General features: G+C 42.0%; 5 protein-coding genes across 5 annotated transcripts; 3 read left to right on the top strand and 2 right to left on the bottom strand.

The window, feature by feature from the left end:
- The first annotated feature begins 1,380 nt into the window (after window positions 1-1,380).
- Window positions 1,381-4,657, top strand: LOC149097242 (uncharacterized). The gene is made up of 3 exons (XM_089279872.1): window positions 1,381-1,416; window positions 3,240-3,569; window positions 4,521-4,657. The coding sequence occupies exons 1-3, from the start codon at window positions 1,381-1,383 to the stop codon at window positions 4,596-4,598; spliced, it is 444 nt and encodes a 147-aa protein (XP_089135998.1). The 3' UTR covers window positions 4,599-4,657.
- Window positions 4,658-6,806: 2,149 nt separating this feature from the next.
- Window positions 6,807-12,088, bottom strand: LOC149097241 (uncharacterized). The gene is made up of 2 exons (XM_089279871.1): window positions 11,022-12,088; window positions 6,807-10,057 (listed from the first exon to the last, which is right to left on the bottom strand). Exons 1-2 carry the CDS (start codon window positions 11,965-11,967, stop codon window positions 6,807-6,809), a joined length of 4,197 nt encoding a protein of 1,398 aa, XP_089135997.1. The 5' UTR covers window positions 11,968-12,088.
- Window positions 12,089-12,783: 695 nt separating this feature from the next.
- Window positions 12,784-14,220, bottom strand: LOC110054274 (uncharacterized). Its single transcript, XM_020760648.2, has 2 exons — window positions 14,025-14,220; window positions 12,784-13,166 (listed from the first exon to the last, which is right to left on the bottom strand). The coding sequence occupies exons 1-2, from the start codon at window positions 14,169-14,171 to the stop codon at window positions 12,984-12,986; spliced, it is 330 nt and encodes a 109-aa protein (XP_020616307.1). The 5' UTR covers window positions 14,172-14,220; the 3' UTR covers window positions 12,784-12,983.
- Window positions 14,221-14,857: 637 nt separating this feature from the next.
- Window positions 14,858-15,948, top strand: LOC110054349 (uncharacterized). Its single transcript, XM_020760733.2, has one exon. It carries the CDS (start codon window positions 14,943-14,945, stop codon window positions 15,822-15,824), a length of 882 nt encoding a protein of 293 aa, XP_020616392.1. The 5' UTR covers window positions 14,858-14,942; the 3' UTR covers window positions 15,825-15,948.
- Window positions 15,949-18,256: 2,308 nt separating this feature from the next.
- On the top strand, window positions 18,257-19,593 carry LOC149097240 (uncharacterized). The gene has a single exon (XM_089279256.1). The coding sequence runs from the start codon at window positions 18,983-18,985 to the stop codon at window positions 19,514-19,516; it is 534 nt and encodes a 177-aa protein (XP_089135382.1). The 5' UTR covers window positions 18,257-18,982; the 3' UTR covers window positions 19,517-19,593.
- The last annotated feature ends 326 nt before the right edge of the window (window positions 19,594-19,919 follow it).

Raw genomic sequence — 19,919 nt, 5'->3', positions numbered from 1 at the left:
GCAGATTTGCCTTGATATTGAGCTCTGTCAGTTGAAAAATGGCTATAGCTCACTAACGAGCTCGGGCACCCCAAATTTTTTTCCAGTCATTTTAATCAACTAATCATTAGCTTTGTGTAAAAACTGGCTGATCTGATATCTATTGTTGAAAATTGAATAAATAAGGAAAATAACAGCTGCACCGTGGTCTTTTCTATTTTGTAGTTTGATAGCCGTGGCAAGCAATTTGGTTGCAATATTTTAACAAAGATTCAGCTGTCTGTCAAAATCAAACTTAAAAAGTTTATTTGTGTCCGACACAAGTATTGACTGTAGTTTGAGGCGTGCTTTCATGAGTCTGGGGTCACAAAGAGTTTACAATAACTGGAATGAGTTCTTGTAATAAGGATTAAATAACGCTAAAATGGGACATTTTCAATACCTCACTGCTCCTTAACGAACATGGACACCCCCCTTTTTATTTCATAATTAAAGTTCTCATATGATAAATATTCATTGGACAAAGTTTGAACAAAAATCTATGTGCAGTTTTATTTCAGGGGAATTACCTTAAGTAAGTCAAGCACCTCAAGTAAGGAAAGCATGTCAAGCAAGACAAGCATTTATGAAACATATTTTTCGGTAGAATATATGTCCCCATACATGACGTTCCCACCACTCTCCAGATTTCAACCGCTTACCACGTTGTGCGCCCTCTGTTGCTCACGTACGACATGTACGAGCGTGCGACGAGCGAACTGCCTGAACGAACTGCGTGTTTAAAGTAAACGGCTCGCAGAATTATTCCATGTTTCTAAAAAACTACTTTTGTTTTTCTTATGTATCTATGGAAACTCCTCAAGGAATAGCGCTTCGGTCCTCTTTCGACAAATACATCAAGACTGGGCTGAATTTGAGTGTAGCCTGCGAGCAGGCTCATGTTGGAGCACAAGCGCGCGCGGCGTAGCCGCGTGCGCGAAATCAAGCGGCGAAGCCGCGAGATGAGAAAGTGACTTTCTGGGCGCCTCTTCACCAGACTCCTTCCCGTCGGATCGCTTTGCTCTTCGCCGCTCGCGCGTGTGACTCAAAGCTGAGCCCGCTTGCAGGCTAATTTGGGTGAGGCAACACTTACCTTGTAATCGTATCTTTTTTAGTTCGCGGGGATATAAGTGAGAGTCTGGTCAAACCGAGTTTGGTTCGTATTCTGACAAGACCCAGTCGGGACGAAATGAGCCTAATAAGGCTAATTTCGAATACGGTAACCATACAGTAAGATCAAGGCAGTATGAAACCTATTCACACCCAAGTTATAATATCCATCGAGCAATCATATATCTTTTAGAATTTCGTTCTGTTCTCACTTTTTTCACAAAAACTTTGTCAAACGGAATTAGTTATACCATGGCAAGACTGTGGGAAGTAAAACTCTCTAAACAGGTAAGTCAAGTTCTTTATCGAGAAGAATAACATGACAAAAATCAGTCATTTGCCATTTGATTATTTGCTAAAACCAAAAGCCGTGATGACACAGAAATGACGTTCCAAACCTTGAAGCCTAAACCCAAGAAAATTGTCAATTATTTCTAGTATCACTGCGTAATGGGTAACACACCAGGAAATTCTGACTGACTCTGACTGACTGACTGACTGACTGAATTACCAATGAATCTGTTAGAAGCTCTGTCACCACTTGTTACCTTAAAATTCCCGGTGACACCCTCCCCCCTCCAAAAGTAAAACCCCACGGGCGCCCTTAGTTACCGTATCAAAATTTGTACTCTAATTCGCGAAAAAAAGTGCAAATGTTAAGCTGAACAGCGCAAAAGTGATCATTTACACGGGTAACTTGCGAACATGACGCCTCACAGAGCTACTTGCAACTCAACTCGACTGCGCGCGCACGAAAGCCAGTGCGTTCTATCTTAATGGCATTCTTATCCTTTATGATGTCATTGTTTCCATGGTTCCAAGTAACGAAGTCAAACTTTCAAGCTGTGGATACAGACGGTAGGCTTCTTTTCCAAGAACACACATTCTCTAAGGTGAGCTGTCTTACTTACGAGAAAAAGATCACCAAAAATATATTTGCTTATTTCATGGTTTGAAACAAAGAATCCATTTAGGGTAGATGAATTTTTCTCTCGTTCCTCTCACGATGGAGATCTACATCTCAAAGTGACTCCATCGTGAGACAAACGAGAGAAAAATTCATCTATCCACGATGAATAATGTACACATCTTTAATGACAAAGAATCCATTTGTCTATACCGGATATAATCTCCAAGAAACTGGCATATCGTTTCTGCATTGAAACAAGTTAAACTCTGTTTTTTTGTTGTTTATTCAGTTTTTGTTTGTTTTTCAGAGAGCCGACTAACTGATTAACTTTAAAATAAACAATGGAATCTGTCAGCGACAGAGCTTCAATCTCGGCCAATCAGTTAAAGCAAAACAATCCAGATCGTATAATTCAACAGGTAGGGACAAGAGTAAGGGTTATCCCTCAAAAGAAAACCATGTAGAATGTTATTCACAGTAGTATGCTTGTTTCAAGAGATATGATTTCCAGCTTAACTTGCCATGTGAATTATTACGTACAGTCTAAACCAACAAATAGAACATATGATGACTTTTAACATGCGTTCATTTTCTCGCGCTTTGCATCAGTCACATGTCTTTTGACTGGCGTTTGTTGTAACTGACCAAACGCGATATAATTATAAACGCGATATTATTCCCCAATTAGCCCACATGGGCTCAATACATTGACACTTAAATAAAGTTCCTACTTATTCAGTTGGGTTTAGGCTTAACAAAAGCTTCCTAGAAAATGTCTAATACAGTTCATACGGAAACCATATGGACACGGACACAGTTTTCACGGTTTAATTCTGATAGAAAGAAAAGAAGTACAATTCAGAAACTTGACGAAAACACAAAGCTGAAGCCATTTTCAAACATTGAGCACGCCTGGTGCCAATCGTTAACACAACCCACTGTCAGCTATCGGGTAAACGCGTAATCTGATTGGCTACACAGTGCCATCTAACGTTCAGTAGACGGCACTGGGAAACTGAAAATCAACGAACATGCTTTTCTGAAAGAAAAATAACATGTTTGCTTTATAGACTTTTATAGATAATTATATTAGACAACCCATATGTAGTCAATCGGATGGCGCATTTACATGATAGTTAGTTTGTGCTTATCAGTCTAATTATGCGTATTGTAATTATCGATTGCTTTGTGCTCCAAACAGAAATATTCCCAAGAAGAAATTGACGCGGCTCATGCTCTTCTAGCGCTGAGCAACTCAACCCCAGCAGTCTCTCCATTAGGTTTCAAGACCGCAGTCAACAAGCCTGAGGCAAAACTTCAGTCAGCAAACTGCTCGAGAGAGAACCAGTTCTCGCCTTTATCCCAAGCTGTGCCCGAGCAACGTCACCTTCAGACTCCTCATCGGATGCCAGAACTGATACCAGCTAGTCAAGTATCACCTCTGGTTGAACTTAACACATTTGTAGCTGCGACTCTACCGGTTAGAGAGGAAATTTATGTCCACAACCCCCTGTACCATGTTTCTCAGCCTGTGAGTTTTCTTCTTTGATGAGGCGCTGCATCATTTTGCCACAAAGTAAGGCCCCGTCCCCTTACGCCGGAAAAATTTGAAAAAACAACAATCAGTCACTGGCGACAGAAACACCTCAGTGTGTAACCTTGAGGATTATCGTGATTATGATTATCGTAACGTTGTCGTTTTCAAAAAGCTCCGTTTTCAAAATGTTTTCCGTCCACACTAGAACGCAGAGCCATGCAGCGTTTTCAAATTCCTCCGGTTTGAAGAGCATTTTCGAAAAGTTTCGTATCCAGTGGACAATTTCTCTGGAGTTGTGTGGAACGGTAGACCTAACTGTAGAGATGAAGCTGTTTTCTCAAATTTCTCCGTCGTAGTTTGGACGGAGCTTGGCAATATCCATGTCATGTTTTCTCCGCGAAATTTAGGTCTAAAAATAACCTACTCACAAATCTGTTAGAGCGCGTCGTCATAAGAGATGTACACTTTTAACATTATATACTTCTTTACATTATCTGCTCTTTTGCATTATGTACTTCTCTGTGAAAGAAAGCTAAAATTGTCGTTTTATATCTGATACTACTGTGAATTATAACTTAAATATAAAACAAGCGACGGCTTACAAAACACGCCGCATAAATGAGGAAATTGAGATTTTTGTGCAAACCTGACCCGCAGACGAAAGTCATAATTATACATGGACTTTAGAGTTCTCCCATTACCTGAGCATGGTTAATATGTCTAGCCCTGCTCTGAGCACAACTGAGTCAGTATTAGCATAATTTTAACCTATAATACTTTGCTAGAGAAAATGGTCCCTTATACTTCTTAATTAGACAATGTTAGTTCCATCCGCTCTCTCGAGTCTTGTATCATTCCTCTACGTGAGAAGAGCGCGGGCTCCTTTCCTGAACAGCGGCTGGCAATCGAGCTAAACATCTAACTTATTGCTTAACTCTGTTTCAGCGAGACTTTACTATGTGGAGATGCGAAAATCATGGATCGTGGTCTTGTCAGCAATGCTTCCATGCTGTAAACCCGTAACGTGTTATTTTGTTAGTCTTGAGTAAAAATGTTATAATAAAGAAGCTTTGTTTTGTTCAGTCTCGACTATTGATTTTAAGTCAGTACGTGTAGTAACATGATAACGGAAGAGAAGCCCCAAAGATCCCCGGAAGACTCAGCTAGGAATAAAACTGGCTGAACTTGGTTAGGTCCCATAACATCAGTTCTCATGGTTGAACAGGTGTCTTTCATTAAAATGTAACCTCATTAAATGAAATTTGCTTAAAAGCGGCTTCTCGTGAAATACTATGATACTGTCGGTTCAAATAAATTAAGACCGAATAACTCACGCCTGCTTGAAACGTAGTTTGAATGCCTTGCCGAAAAGAGCCCTAAACCATTTTGGCGCATTTTTTTAGAATTAATGTGAAATTTTGTGGGATGCCTGATTGAGATACGAAAATGTCTTGAGTGTTCTCGCCCGCCCCTGAATGGACCTTAGCTTGTTTTTCTTTATTGGCATTTTTCTTGGAAGTTTTGTTAATTGAAATCACGAGTCACGTGTCTCTTTGGAAACTTGCAGTAAGAGGTGTTATATTTCCATCCTTTTCTTTCGCCTTCCCCCTTGGTTCCGTAAAAAACCAAGCAGACAATCTAATTGGGCTACGCCAATCGTATAATTTATTCCAGGATTCAAGATTATTCGATCTAAAGAGGTAATACAAAATTCCATTGAGAAACCAAACAGACGATCGGAATATAAACGCAAACCTAAGTTACATTGTTTTAAGCCTGAGTTACAGTACTAAACTTACTTCTTTGACGATGTCCAATCAGATTGTTTTGCGGTTTGTCCAGGTCAGGCAACAGATAAACAGATTTGAAAACAGCAGAAAACGGGTCAGCGAAACAGGTCAGCAACGAAGGCGTTCACAGTGAAAATATCTGCGACAATAAACTAACTATCCAAGCTCAAAGGTCAATTGACCGTATCGGTTACGCGGCTAAATGTCAATCAAAAGGTATTTACGAAATCAAACGTCAATCAAATGCTAATTGTTCATATATTAACGGAACATTCTCCGCCCCGATAAGGGCGTAGTCCTTATCTTATCAGCTGTTCGTTCAGTCGTCACCTTCTACAGGGTGAATGACTGCAATCTTTGTAACTGGACGGCTGTACTCTCCTGTGGCTGTTCTGACTTTAACATTACGAACTCGTCCATCTGGTCCAGGATAAACTTCGATTATTCGGCCCACTGCCCACTTGCCTCTTACTGCATTTTGCTCAGCCACTGTTACTATGTCATTAACTTGTACGTTTCGCTTCTCCACGTGCCACTTCTTTCTCGGTACTAGGACAGGAAATACGTCCCTAGTCCAACGCTTCCAGAACGAGTCGACAATTTTTTGCACGAACTCCACTCGTCTGCGTGGGTTTCTTGTGTCTTTGAACGGACCTTGTGGTACTTCTGGTGTTGCTCTTCCAAGGAGCATGTCGTTCGGACACAGGTAGGCTCCGTCATCTGGATCAGTGGGAATGCGACCGATGGGGCGTTGATTCACTAAGTTTGCAACTTCTAAAAGACAGGTGTACAGCTCAAAAGGCGTTAGAAGCTGCTCGCCAATTGCTATCTTAAGTGATTTTTTACAGCTCTTTACAAGGGCTTCTGCACATCCATTTTGGTGTGGCGCAGCTGGTGTAGTGAAGATCCACTGAATTTTCTTTTCCCCGCAGAACTCACGTAATTGATTGGCATCTAGACCTTCCACCATCTCTCTCAGTTCGTTAGCAGCACCAACCATCTGTGAACCGTTATCGCTTAGCATTACTGCCGGGTAGCCTCTGATTGAAAAGAATCTTCTTAGGACGTGCATAAACTCCATTGTAGTTAGGTCAACTGCTAATTCCAGATGGACAGCTCTTGTGTTTAAACAGGTAAAGATGACGCCATAGTGCTTAGCCGTCTTGTTTCTCCCGATTCTTACGCTGTAAGGACCAAAGTAATCGCAGGCGGTATAGTGGAACGGAGGCGTGTTTGGTGCTAAGCGGAGAACAGGGAGGTCTGCCATAAGTTGCGTTTCAGCCTTGTGTGCCAATTCACGGCAGAATGCACACTTGAATTTCACAGATTTGCTTAACTTGTTCGCCTTCAAGATCCAAAACTTTCTCCTGGTCTTGCCTGTCGTAGCTGCCACCCCGGTGTGTCCGTGCTGATGGGCGTGTCTTGTTACCAGCAAAGAGATTCAGTGGTCACTTGGAAGAAGGGCGGGGTGTCTTGTCTCATATGACACGATAGCTTCGTCCACTCTTCCTCCAACTCTTATTACTCCGTTTTCATCTTTGAACGGGCTGAGAGATTTGAAATCGCCTCTTTCTAGGCGGCTGTGCAAGGTTGACTGTGCTTGCTTTATCCAGTAAATGTCTGCTTGCTGAAGCTCTTCAGGGGCCAGCGGTCCTTCCTTTCCGTCTTGATCGTATTTTCTCAGTCGTATTTTCACCGCTAGTCTGCGTATACGTGCCGTCACGCGGATTAGTTTTCTCCAGCTGGAGAACTTGGACGGATCGATCGCATCTTTAGCTTTCTGCGTTGCAGCTGCGGTCAGTATCCGTGCTTGTCGACGTTCCATGTCTTCATCTGAGCCTGGCGAAGCGATCTTAATCGGCCACCGACCTTCTGGGAAGTACAAGAACTCCGGGCCATTCATCCATCTGCCCTGCAGTTCATCAACAGAGATCCCTCGTGACAGGTCGTCAGCTACATTATCCTCACTGGGGATGTGCTTCCACTGGCTTGGATCTGAGTTACTCTGAATTTCTCCCACTCTGGAGGATACGAACGGTTTGAAGCTGCGAGACGGACTTTGAATCCAGGCCAAGGTGATAGTGCTGTCGGTGAAGAACTTAACATCTTGAAACTGTACCCTAGTTTCCTCCTGAATGGTTTTGGCTAGGCGGGTTGCGAGAACGGCTGCCTGTAGCTCCAAGCGCGGGATCGTGAGCTGTTTCAGCGGTGCTACTCGGGACTTCGCTGCGATGAACTTGACTGAGTAAGTGTCATCCTTTCTTTGGCATACGTAGGCGCATGCTCCGAATGCGTCTTGCGATGCGTCAGCGAAAACACACAGCATTGGCGGATCCACGGCTTTGTCTGCAGTTAAACATCTTTCGAAGGACACATTGTCCAACTCTTTCATTTCTTTGAACAAAGAGATCCACTGATCCTGAACTGCGACTGGTACCTCATCGTCCCAGTCTAATCCCAACTGCCACAGTTTTTGCAGCCCTATCTTCGCCCTGATTATGAATGCTGCAGCGAATCCAATCGGATCGTAAATTCGAGCCACCTGGCTTAAGATCATTCTCTTCGTCATCTTCAAAGGCACAGGGTTTGGTCTGTCGTCTAGCTTTAGCAACTCTGTCCTCACTCGGAAGTAGAACTCGTCTGTTCGAAAGTTCCACAGGGTTCCCAGGACTTTCTCCTCGTTTCCTTGAAATAGATTCATCTCCTTCTCTGTGTCACTGTTTTCTTTCTCTTCAAGCATCTCGTTGGAAATCCATCCTTTAACTTTGAATCCTCCAGTCTTCAAGACCTTGTCAATATCTGTCGTTAATTTTCGGGCTTCATGTACTGTGTCTACAGAATCGCAGATGTCATCCATGTACACGTTGTTTGTGAGGACTTCAGCTACTTCTGGGTAGTCTACCTTGTTCTCTTGAGCTGTTTTCCTCAGGGCTATTTGCGCCATAGCGGGTGCAGGCTTGTCCCCAAATGTGAGAACAGTTTTGAGGTAGATGTCAGGATCTCTGTCCGTTTCCATGTTTCTCCATAGAAAGCGATGCACATGTTGATCCCTCTCGGGAATTAGGATCCTATGATACATCTTGGAGATGTCTCCCATAACTGCGACTTTCTTCTCTCTGAATCGTAAGACAACTCCAAATATGCCGTTTAAAAGATCGGGACCTTTCTTCCAGTAATCATTCAGAGTATGTCCTTGAAATACAGAAGATGAATTGAAAACAATTCGAACTGGAGTGCTCTTCTTGTCTGGCCTCAGCACGGCGTGATGAGGAATGTAGTGAACAGGTCCTTGATACGCGTTTTGTTCTTCCTTGGACAGCTTTCGCGCAAACTTCATGCTTTCCATTTCTTCCATCTGTTTGCAGTAGGCTTCGATTTGTTCAGGATTTCTTTTCAGGCGTCGTTCTGTTGACTCTAGGCGTTTCATTGCCAAATCTTTGTTGTCTGGGAGCAGGGTGGGGTCCTTTCTCCAGGGGTATGGAATCATCCATTGACTTCCAACTTTGATACATGTTTCCTCTATTAGCTTAGCTTCTTCTCTTTCTGTTTCAGACAGTTTGTCTGCATCGCAGACACAGGGTGTCACGGCCACACCCATAGTCTCTGTTGTCCAGAAGTCAGTTAAGTCTATTGGTGAGGCGTACTTGACGTGTAATATGCTGGTTATGTCACAGATCTGCTCTGGTTTTCCTCCAAAAACTACCCATCCAAGTGGCGACTTGCGAGCTAGTAGATGGTCCACTTGTCTCGTTTCACCAGCATGCATATGTGCGTGATCAATACCGATTAGCAGGTCCACATGTCCCTTGCCGCGGCGAAATCTCGCGTTAGGCAGGCCAAGAAGCTCCGGTAAGTGCGAAGTTTTCACTGTTGGGATTTCATCACTGATGCTCTGAATGCCGATTGCTTTAACGGTAAAACGCTTGCCGGTGTCTATGCAGGTTAGCTGAATTTTGTATTCTTTGGTTTTCATTGACTCTTCCTCCCCGCCAACTTTAGTAATTGTTATGGAAACATCCTTTCCCTTCAAGCCGAGAGTTTCTGCGGTATCCTGACGAATAAGGCTTACTTGAGCGCCAGAGTCAAGAAGAACATTTCCACATTTAAATAGGCCGTTAGCGCTGCCGATGTTTGCGGAGAGTACAGGGAGAATAGCTTCTTTCGTATTGACTGATGTAGCGACGCTAATCTTGACAGTATTGCTCTTATGAAGCAGCTGATGGTGATGTTGTGGACACCGCATTCCATTCTCCAGCTTTGCGCACTGTTGTTTACGCCTGCGGTTATCTACAGTGTGTCCCCTTCCGGCCCTCTTCAAACAGCTGAAGCACAGGTGATTTGCCTTTGCAGTTGCGATACGGTCATCAATGCTGAGAGCTGTAAACTTCGGGCATTGATCGGGCCAGTGGGATGAAGTTTTGCACAGCCAACATTTGTGCCAGACAGGTTTGCCGTCATTAGATGTGTAGTGATTCACGTGGCGTCTTCCAGATGAGCCCACTCTGATAGGAGCTGTGGCACGCATTCGTGACTTCATTTCCACGTTCATCCAGTTCATCAACGCTTCCAGGGTAGCAGGCTTCTTTTCTCTCTCCAGATCTCTCGCCCAGACCTTTCTGTCGTCAGAGCACATCTTTTGTTCGATAATGGAAAGCATATGGCTGTTGTCCATATCACTAGGGAGACCAACTTCTTTCAGGGTATTATTGTTATGAGAAAATTCGCCGTTGCACAGGCATTTCTTTATTATTTGGAAAATTATAGGAAAAAACCTAACGGTAGCCTCTTTTCAGTTAACAGCTAGAAATCTAAAGTTATTGTTCTACTTTGTACTTTGCCGACTCTTTGTACACCTGAGCGTGTGCAACGCTGTTTCACTAACTTTCATTTAGAAGACAAGTAGTTCGTTATCGGGTCATTTGAATTTCTTTTATTATTACAATCTACTTTCCGTTCCCCCAGAAACTAGCCAGCTGAACTACTTTTCTCTAATGAAGTTTTATTAGTTTTCTCGGAGGTTAGCCAGCTGAACTACTTTTCACTAATGGAGTTTTAATGCTTTCTATTCATAGGATAATTTTTCTTGCTGTCGGTAACACCAATTCAGAATTTCAAATTTAAGCATCTCGCTTTTAATTTCCTAAGTTTGTTCTATCTTAATCTCAGCCTGTGTAATTTTAATCCTAGCACTCTATTTTTAATTTTGGAAGCCTCGTGGTGTTGATTAGAATTCGCTATCTTAATTGTGTGCTTTCCGCTCGTATTGTATACTTGAAGTTACATTAGCATATTGTAAACACTTGACGTGTAAAGGATGATATATAAGCAAGTAGGTTTGTAAAGCATTTTCGATTACATCGATTACATCGATTACATCGATTACATCGGCTACATCGTTACGATTTTACAGCGGCTACTCCGCCGAGTATGTCAGTTTCACCCTCGACGTTAGAGTGCAGAATAAACTACTGTTGGACCAAGTTATGTCTCTTCCTTGACGTCCGTAGTGAAGACCATTGAAGTAGATCCTCGTGTACCAGGAAATCGTGACGAATTTCCGTTCCCGCAGCCAAGCAGTGCTCTCCAGAGTTAGATTCCCCCAGTTGTCAGTTCAAGTGTCCGTTCAGTCCGAAATTTACAGTGTTGCAGGAAAAACCTATCGTCACATTATAACATCTCTTGACTAGATGTACCAGGTCGCAAAATCGCGCATCTTCCCCTTCCTGCAAGGCTTTAAATTGGACAATATCCTGGGTCACAGTGTCTGACACAAATCTCGGGTCGCCATAGATCGAGTCCAGATATTCCCAGGCGGCGTCATAATCACTTCCGATACCTTTGATCAGTTCTAGCGGCTTATCTCTCAGGCATGTACGCAGGAGCGTTATTGCATCTCTCTTTGCGTATTTTGCTTCTATTGCGTGTTTGAAGTCAGAGCGGAAAATTGCATAATCTCTTACATTCCCAGCGAAAACAGGTAGTTTTGGTTTTTCGAGCTTAAACGTGCACGCGCCAGCTTGACCTTTATCACTAGTGGTTTCTTTGTTTATTGCGGGATTTTGCTTGTCATCGGCCTTTTGAACACTGTTAATTTCTTTATCTGAAGTGCCTTCAACTTTTCCGGCGTTAATTTCTGGGGGTGTTTGGCTAATTGGTTGAATATTTGTCATTCCAGGGGTGTGGCTAGGTGTTGGAGACTGCATATTTGGAATTCCTTCATTACCCGGTACTTCATCGGTTAAAGCGCTCTCCTTTCCTTTACTTAAATCACCATTCTCAGCTAAATCTTTCGAACCACACTGCTTAACACTTTCAATGAACATTTTCGCGTCTACTTCTAGCCTCATGAAAATTTCTTGGCATTCAGAGAGCCATTTTTCTTCAGTTTCATACGCTTCATCATCTTCGATGTGCTTGGCATAATCCTCATGTTTAGCCACTAAGTTCTCATACGCTCCCTGAAGCTTAATTATGGCTTGTCTTACCTCATTCGGAGGCCTTTTGTACCCAACTGCATGTACCAACGCTTTTCCAACTCGTGTAAAGTTCGATTTGGCAGTACGTCGGTCGGTCTTGGCTTGTTTTACCGCCGCTTCATCCATGACCGAGTGCGTTTCTGTGGATCAGCGCAGGGGTTTTCTTCATCCAGCCAAGAAATCGAATGAAATGGTTCCGTAAAAAACCAAGCAGACAATCTAATTGGGCTACGCCAATCGTATAATTTATTCCAGGATTCAAGATTATTCGATCTAAAGAGGTAATACAAAATTCCATTGAGAAACCAAACAGACGATCGGAATATAAACGCAAACCTAAGTTACATTGTTTTAAGCCTGAGTTACAGTACTAAACTTACTTCTTTGACGATGTCCAATCAGATTGTTTTGCGGTTTGTCCAGGTCAGGCAACAGATAAACAGATTTGAAAACAGCAGAAAACGGGTCAGCGAAACAGGTCAGCAACGAAGGCGTTCACAGTGAAAATATCTGCGACAATAAACTAACTATCCAAGCTCAAAGGTCAATTGACCGTATCGGTTACGCGGCTAAATGTCAATCAAAAGGTATTTACGAAATCAAACGTCAATCAAATGCTAATTGTTCATATATTAACGGAACACCCCTGACTTCACATCTGATCTAATCACCGAGCACACAGCCTGCTCCACGCTACTATCCCCTTCCCCCTCCCCTCCCCCCCCCCCCCCCCTCGACAAGACCTGACAAGAAGCAATTGGCTGGGTGGAACATCTGTACAACCAGCACCTTTCGGGCTACCAGTTTTCACGCGGCCATTTCCTTTCTCTTAAGTCTCCATGACGAAAAGACGAATTTCAATGGTATTACAATAAGCCTTTGTCCGTTAACTCTTGTAGGAGAACCGGAAAAACTAAATAACTGACAACTAATTCGGATTTTGCAGAGAAAAGTCTTACAAACACAAGCTTGGCATTGAAATCCAGGCAAGTACTTAGCAGTACCCTGTGAGTGTTTGTTCAGAGTGAAATACTTCCCAACAGAGGAGATAGTAGAGATAATAGAGATAGTAGATTCGGTGGTTGGGTTATGTTTGAGCTCACTTGACCTTTAAGTCATGTTCAGCATTTCCTTTCATAGAGTCACAGGGCGTGAATCTGTGGTAAATTTGATTCCACGTGAACTGTCTTGACTTCGGGTACTTTAGCAACGGGAACTTGTTTATCTCCTGGTTTGACCAGCAAACGAATCGTGTCGGACTTAACATCAACATCAGCTTTATCTTTTGTGGCCATGATTGTCAGAACACCGGCCTTGTGTTCCACCTGATAAGAGATTAATACAAGAAGAGAATTCTGACCAGTTACGTTCTCTTTTGTTCATTATCCACTGAGGCCAATCTACTAAATCATTTTCCATTTGTTGATTTGTGGTTTAATTTACATAACAAGATCACATCGTAGAGGTTAAACTACAAAATATTTACCTGTTTAGAGTATCAAAGGGCTTAAAGATAGATCACACGTTTTTAGACATTTGTGCACAGCTCATGCGGATCACAGGAATATCGCGTCGTCTGACTCAGCGTCCGCCAATTCTCAGGTAAATGTGTAAAGAGTATGTTAAAATTCAAATAACGAAAACCTAACTTGAATCTGCAATATTTGAAAGGCTTGTTGCACTCTTTTGCGCATGTGCGGCGATTTGATTTTTGATCCAATTTCAGTTGATTTTGGTGAGGTAGGGGTCAAAGATCAAATGACGATGAAGTTCCAAAGATTTCAGTTTACAAGCTTCTTTTATAAAGCCGCGTGCAACAGTAACGCTACAAGCGATGGCAAACTACGATAAGTTCCTACGTGGCGCTTTCTTTCTCTCTTCAATTTCGTGTCCAGAATTGTCTTATTATGCCTTGGCTACCTTTTAGGCAACCGAGGAGAAATCATTTAACCACTCAGTCCCGGAGCTAGCCGTAACTAATTAACTAAAACAAAGTTTTACTTAAAAACTGGCAGAAATATCGAAACAAGTGAGCATCCGTAAGCTGGTCAAATGATTTGATGATGAGAAAGTTAAATCAAAAACTCTGAAAAATCCATAAATAACAATCGAAAGTGCAATCAACACCGATCTCTCTAACTCTCGAGCCACAAAATCGAAGTGTCAGAAAAGTCCTTCATTACCTGGAAGTGTGGTTTTTGAAACTCTCCAGAATCTTGTGGAACTGGGGAACATTTAATCGATGATATGTTTCTCGTGGCGACAATAACAAAACAGTAAACAGCTAGGAGCGAAATTTTCGAAGAACCCACAAGAGGTAAAGCCGCCATGATGGGTATTTAAGTCACGAACAGGTTCTGAAAACAATGGAGGAGGGGTAAAGGACTACTGGCATCCATAAACAACCTGCTCATTAAATTAATATTGAACAAGATACTGAATAAGCCCCCTTGGGTCACAATTGTCTTTTTTAGTGTTTTCAACGTCTAATGGCTCTAAAATCTCAGGAAATGATATTTTGAGGTTCATCGTTTACCATCGTTACCACTCTAACATGCTGAAAATAAAACAAAGAAACAGTCTAGTGTTCCGCTTAGTTTAATTTGTAATTACATCATTTGATTAACTAAAGAAAATAAACATTAGAAACATGTTTTCCAAACTTTAATTAGCACCATCACTAAACAAAAAATAAAATCACAATTTTCAAGCCAAAATCGAAAATAAAAACCTTTGTTAAGGTAGCAAAAAGTCAGTTGCTGGAAAATATGCCATTTGAAACGATCTACGGGTCTTTAACGAACAGGCACATATTAACCACCCGACAAAAAACCGCTGGTGGGACGCGTCTGAATACAAGACATTGACTTTAATTTTACTTTTTTTATTTGAGTGTTGATGAAAAAGTGCTGATAAATTCACTCAGTGGTGCTTTGAAATTCAAGTAAAGTTCGAGGTCATCATGGAGTTCTTCCGATGGGGGTTTTCGTCTAAATGAACATAGAATGTTCTAATAAATTATTTAATAACACTAATCAAGGTTAAAGAAAACAATAGCGATTGAGTGAGAGGCGTTTAGCTTTTTGATTTTGCCTGCCAAGATGGCAATCGTCTCTAGAAAATACCCTTTTTACGGTAGCAATAAGCAGTTAGTCAGTTGTGTTCTGTTCACTTCTTGTTTTATCTTGCAATCGCTTTGGATGCCTACAGCTCTGGCTGCTGAAAGCGCAGGCCAGAAGGCGCATTTTCAAGTTGAGGACAAGTCAGGGGAGATGAAAATTACAGCAACTAAGGACCAAGCGAAGGTAATCGCTCAAGCAGACTCCGTTCAAGTAGTGGTTAAGCCTGGAACAGCGGATTATCCCGTCCTCAAATCGGACAAGCCCGTAGTACATGTAACTCAGCCAGGATGGAGTTCCATAAGCATTCGTAAATCTGCGATTTTCAAGAGAACGAAGCCTTTAACGAGGCAAACGAAGAACTCAGTGGCAAACAAACCAAGGAAGGCACTTATAATAGGGAAAAGACTTTATTCAAAGAATGCAGAAAGATCAATGTCGGGACAGAAACTTAAAAAATTTTTTCCGAGGGAAGGCTGTTCATTTTTCCCCGAAAAGCGAAGAAAATGTTTTGAAAGGAAGTCTACTCAATATAAAGCCAAGAATGTTTCAGGAAGTAAAAAATCTGATGTTAAATATGGAGGATTTCACGTAAGTGGTGATGCGGGGAAACTTAAAATGCACGTTACAAAAGACGAAACAACGCTAAGTAGTGAATCAGGAGGGGTGGATATTTCCCTTAATAAACATCCATCATCATCCGCAGCGTCAGACCAGCGAAAATTGGACACTCAACCTCAAATGTACAGGGAGGAGTCAGCTGATAAGGCGGTACACATCGCTACTGAATTGGAAAACAGTTTGTCCAATTTTTCTGGCTTGAGAAAATCAGTTATCACTAAGCTCAAAAAAGATTGGGACTGATATGACAACAGAAGGCTTTAGTGCTGTCCATCGTTCAGACTCTATCATCTATTGGACAACTTGTATGCCTTCAAACATGTAGAAAACCGTGAAAGTGTGAGAGAAGTTATAATCTGACAACTGAGTCTCTCCAAACCATTGTTGATCTCTATTATTTGTGCTTCGGGCAACACATACTAGCCCTGAGATGATCTAAAAATCTTTAAAATATCAAATAATTACCTCTGCAGCCTTCTTACATTCCCCATTTCCCCAATATTTCTAATCAGTTTTCATTAACTCGTCAGCTATACCTTTATCGGCAAAGCTCTCTCAGTGTCACTAAAAACAAGAGGAAAATAAATAAATTACTGAATGGTATTCATTGATATGGAAAGAGGCACTATGAAAGTAAAATGATCAGGGCTCAGGTCAGGGCTTAACCCGGACCGCTGACTAGGATCAATTGTAGTCCCAACCTCGTCCTCAGGGTCTTCTCCTCGACGATTTTCCAAATGGCGGCTCGTCAACCTCGTCCCCAGGGCCTTCTCCTCGACGAGTTTCTCCCGTCCCGCCATTTTGAAGAGTGGAGAAGGCCCTGGGGAAGAGGTTGCGGCTCGTCGGGACGCCATTTTGAAAAGTGGAGAAGGCCCTGGGGAGGAGGTTGACTCTAGTACAGCAAACTATCACGCTTCCACGCCAGGGATAGCACTATGGCATCCTTATTTGACTACATCGGGTTAACGGTATGGTGCCAATGAACACGTTGCCAAGGACGACTTCAGCACTTACCTAACTTGAATTTCTTATTTAAATGCGTGAAGGATTTTTGTCACAGTTTGTTTAAGAATTTTTATCTTCCCCAACTGTATTTTGACCTCTTCAACATATATGTTTAGTGCGACAGGTGGTTGAACTGAAGGCTCCCAATTCGATTATAACGTGAAAGAGATGCAGCGGCTCTTTATCTTAGTCGTGAAATATATACTACGCTGTAGGCTAGCGAATGCGTTGATATCTATTCAAGATTTAGTCATGTTACTCCAATGATCGAACATCTTGGTTGGGACTCCCTTGAAGATCGTCGACTCCTCTTTCAAACTACTATGTTCTACAAGATCTTAATGGGACATGTTGGTATTAGCTTTCCTGCTGAAGTCCACGAAATAACAAGGGCCACCAGATTACTGAACAGTCGTCCTTTCCAACAAATCCGTGTATCAAATGATGTCATATGCTTCTGATGATGTCTATAAGTTTTCCTTTTATCCAAGGACAATAGTAGCATGGAACAATTTACCTATTTATGAAGATGTTGATATAAATAATTTTAAGACTATTGCTCTTGCAGCCATTAAATCTTTTGTATAGTGTATATCCAGACGTCCTAACTTGTCTCGACGAGATTATACTTAATCTATTTTATCTTATCTTTAACTAACTTATAATTTTTACTGTATATATACATATTGTAATGGCTATCTCTAAAACGGGGAACGGGGAATCGAGGAACGGGGAATCGAGGAACGGGGAATCGAGGAACGGGGAACGGAGAACGGGGAACGGGGAAGGGGGAACGGGGAACGGGGAACAGGGAATCTCTAAAAGGGGGAATCGCTAAAAGAGGGAATCTCTAAAAGGGGGAATCTCTAAAAGGGGGAATCTCTAAAAGAGGGAATCTCTAAAAGGAGGAATCTCTAAAAGGGGGAGTCTCTAAAAGAGGGAATCTCTAAGAGGGGGAATCTCTAAAAGAGGGAATCTCTAAAAGGGGGAATCTCTAAAAGGGGGAATCTCTAAAAGGGGGAATCTCTAAAAGAGGGAATCTCTAAAAGGGGGAATCTCTAAAAGGGGTAATCTCTAAAAGAGGGAATCTCTAAAAGGGGGAATCTCTAAAAGGGGGAGTCTCTAAAAGGGGGAATCTCTAAAAGGGGGAATCTCTAAAAGAGGGAATCTCTGAAAGGGGGAATCTCTAAAAGGGGGAATCTCTAAAAGGGGGAATCTCTAAAAGGGGGAGTCTCTAAAAGGGGAATCTCTAAAAGGGGGGATCTCTAAAAGGGGGGAATCTTTAAAAGCGGGAATCTTTAAAAGCGGAAATCTTTAAAAGTAGGAATCTTTTAAATGGGGAATCTTTAAAAGCGGGAATCTTTAAAAGCGGGACTCCTTAAAAGTGGGAATTTTTAAAAGCGGGAATCATTAAAAGCAGGAATCATTAATAGCGGTAATCTTTAAAAGACGGAATCATTACAACTGAGAATCTTTAAAAGTGGGAATCTTCAATGCTTATGGCCTGCGAACATGCTCTCAAGTGGGAAATTTGCGAAACGAAATTGCAACGCTCGGCTCGGCTTCCCTTCGCTCGCAAATATTTCTTTTCGTCCGTTCCACACGTTCTCGCTAGAACGCCTGTTCGCAGGATAAAATACCTTTTTATAAATGTTTTTAAAAACCAGGTAAAGTTTACTATTAGTAGTTATTACTGCCTCTGACATTCCGCAATCTAGTCATTTTACAGGAAATGTCACAGGAACGCGCAAAGGTCAAGTTTAAAAACTGATCTCCTCAGGGAATATCTCTGTCAGGTTATATCTGTCAGAATATATATCTCAGGTTTATATGTGTATGCCACTTTGTTCCACACGTTGGTCGATGAAAGAAAAACGACAATACGGGATTGTTATTCGCTGACGAACAAATTTTAACCTACATTTTATCCGGACTTGTTCTTTGCGACCACTTTCGCTAAGATGTCGCGACAAGATCGGTTGTCATCGTTCACTGTGCTAAAACATACCTGGTGAGGCGTTCAATTTCAATTGTTGACAGCCCTAGGTTGTTTAACGTTTTGAAAATTTTCCCGATATGTGCTGAAGTTTATTACAGCGTCAGTTTACAGACATATAGATTATCTTCCATTGAGGAAATTTCAAACTCCATTACAATAATTTTCTAGTTACAAAAAAATTGAATGGCGGGCGACCTGGGAAACCATGTGAATGCATGAATCGCCAACTGCTCGCGGGAGGTTTGATTCAAGGCGTCGCATCGGTGGTAAGGAGAGTTTCATGCCAGTTTTTCACAATACTTCCTAGAGAAATTCATTTGTTCTAGTCAGAGATTTTGGCAGAAATTTGCTCAGTATATTCAGTGATTCCTTGCTAATCCAGACCGCTCTTTGCGCCATGCCGTCAGGTGGAGAGGAATTTAAAGTTCCACTGCCATTTACTTTTCGAAAGAAAAAGGTCGCTAAGTTCCAAGGTCTTCCACATTTTAAGTGGGATGACCTTGGCACACAAGATGTTATCGAACAAGGTTCATTTGGTGCCGTATTAAGAACTAAATATTCCCAGAACGCTCGCGAATCAGTAGACGTCGTAGTGAAGAAACTGCTCTCGTCCTCTGCGGGCTTTGTTGAAGCTTTTGCCAAAGAGGCCACGTTGTTGTCACAGCTACGCCACGAAAACATCGTCCAGTTCAAAGCTGTTTGCCAGGACCCCATGGCAATTATGCTAGAGTACGTGTATTTCGATATTGAAGTTTTCGGCGGTGAAGGAAAGCTGAGCTCGTTAAACGAGTTAATGTACCTTATCGACAGTCAAGACTGCAATGGAATAGAGGGCACATTTATGGATAAGATTGCCGCTGATGTTGCAGGAGGACTGCTCTACTTGCACAAAAATGGAATAGCGCACAGGGACTTAAAATGTTTTGGTTAGTAATCACCACTATCGTGCGGAGACGGACCGAAATAAGATAGCTTACGCGTGGAAACACGAGCCTGTGATATGTAAGCTCACTGATTTTGGCGAAAGCCGATCGCTAGATATACAAACGAGATCTGTACGTCACTCCTTAACTAAGAATATAGATAGAACCTTTAGGGCTTAGAACATAGGCACATATCGTTGCCAGGTTTGTTAGTTTTGTTCTGTTGTTTTGGAGTGCTTGACGAAATCCTGCTTTCTGGTTTAATTTACGATAAAGGCAGATATTGTTCAGTCGCCATCAATTTGTAGGAGCTGGGAAAACACTAAGAAAACACTAAGAATATACTGTTATGAAAATTTGTTATTTGCTTTTGTGGTTTAGAATAAATTAAATTATCGTTTTGTCTACAGG

This window comes from Orbicella faveolata, unplaced genomic scaffold, assembly GCF_042242905.1.
Source record: "Orbicella faveolata isolate gen_17 unplaced genomic scaffold, um_ofav_v1 contig_47, whole genome shotgun sequence".
In the NCBI taxonomy this organism is placed as follows: domain Eukaryota; kingdom Metazoa; phylum Cnidaria; class Anthozoa; order Scleractinia; family Merulinidae; genus Orbicella; species Orbicella faveolata.
The sequence above is the reverse complement of the archived record's forward strand: the minus strand, read 5'-3'. Positions and strand labels throughout refer to the sequence as shown.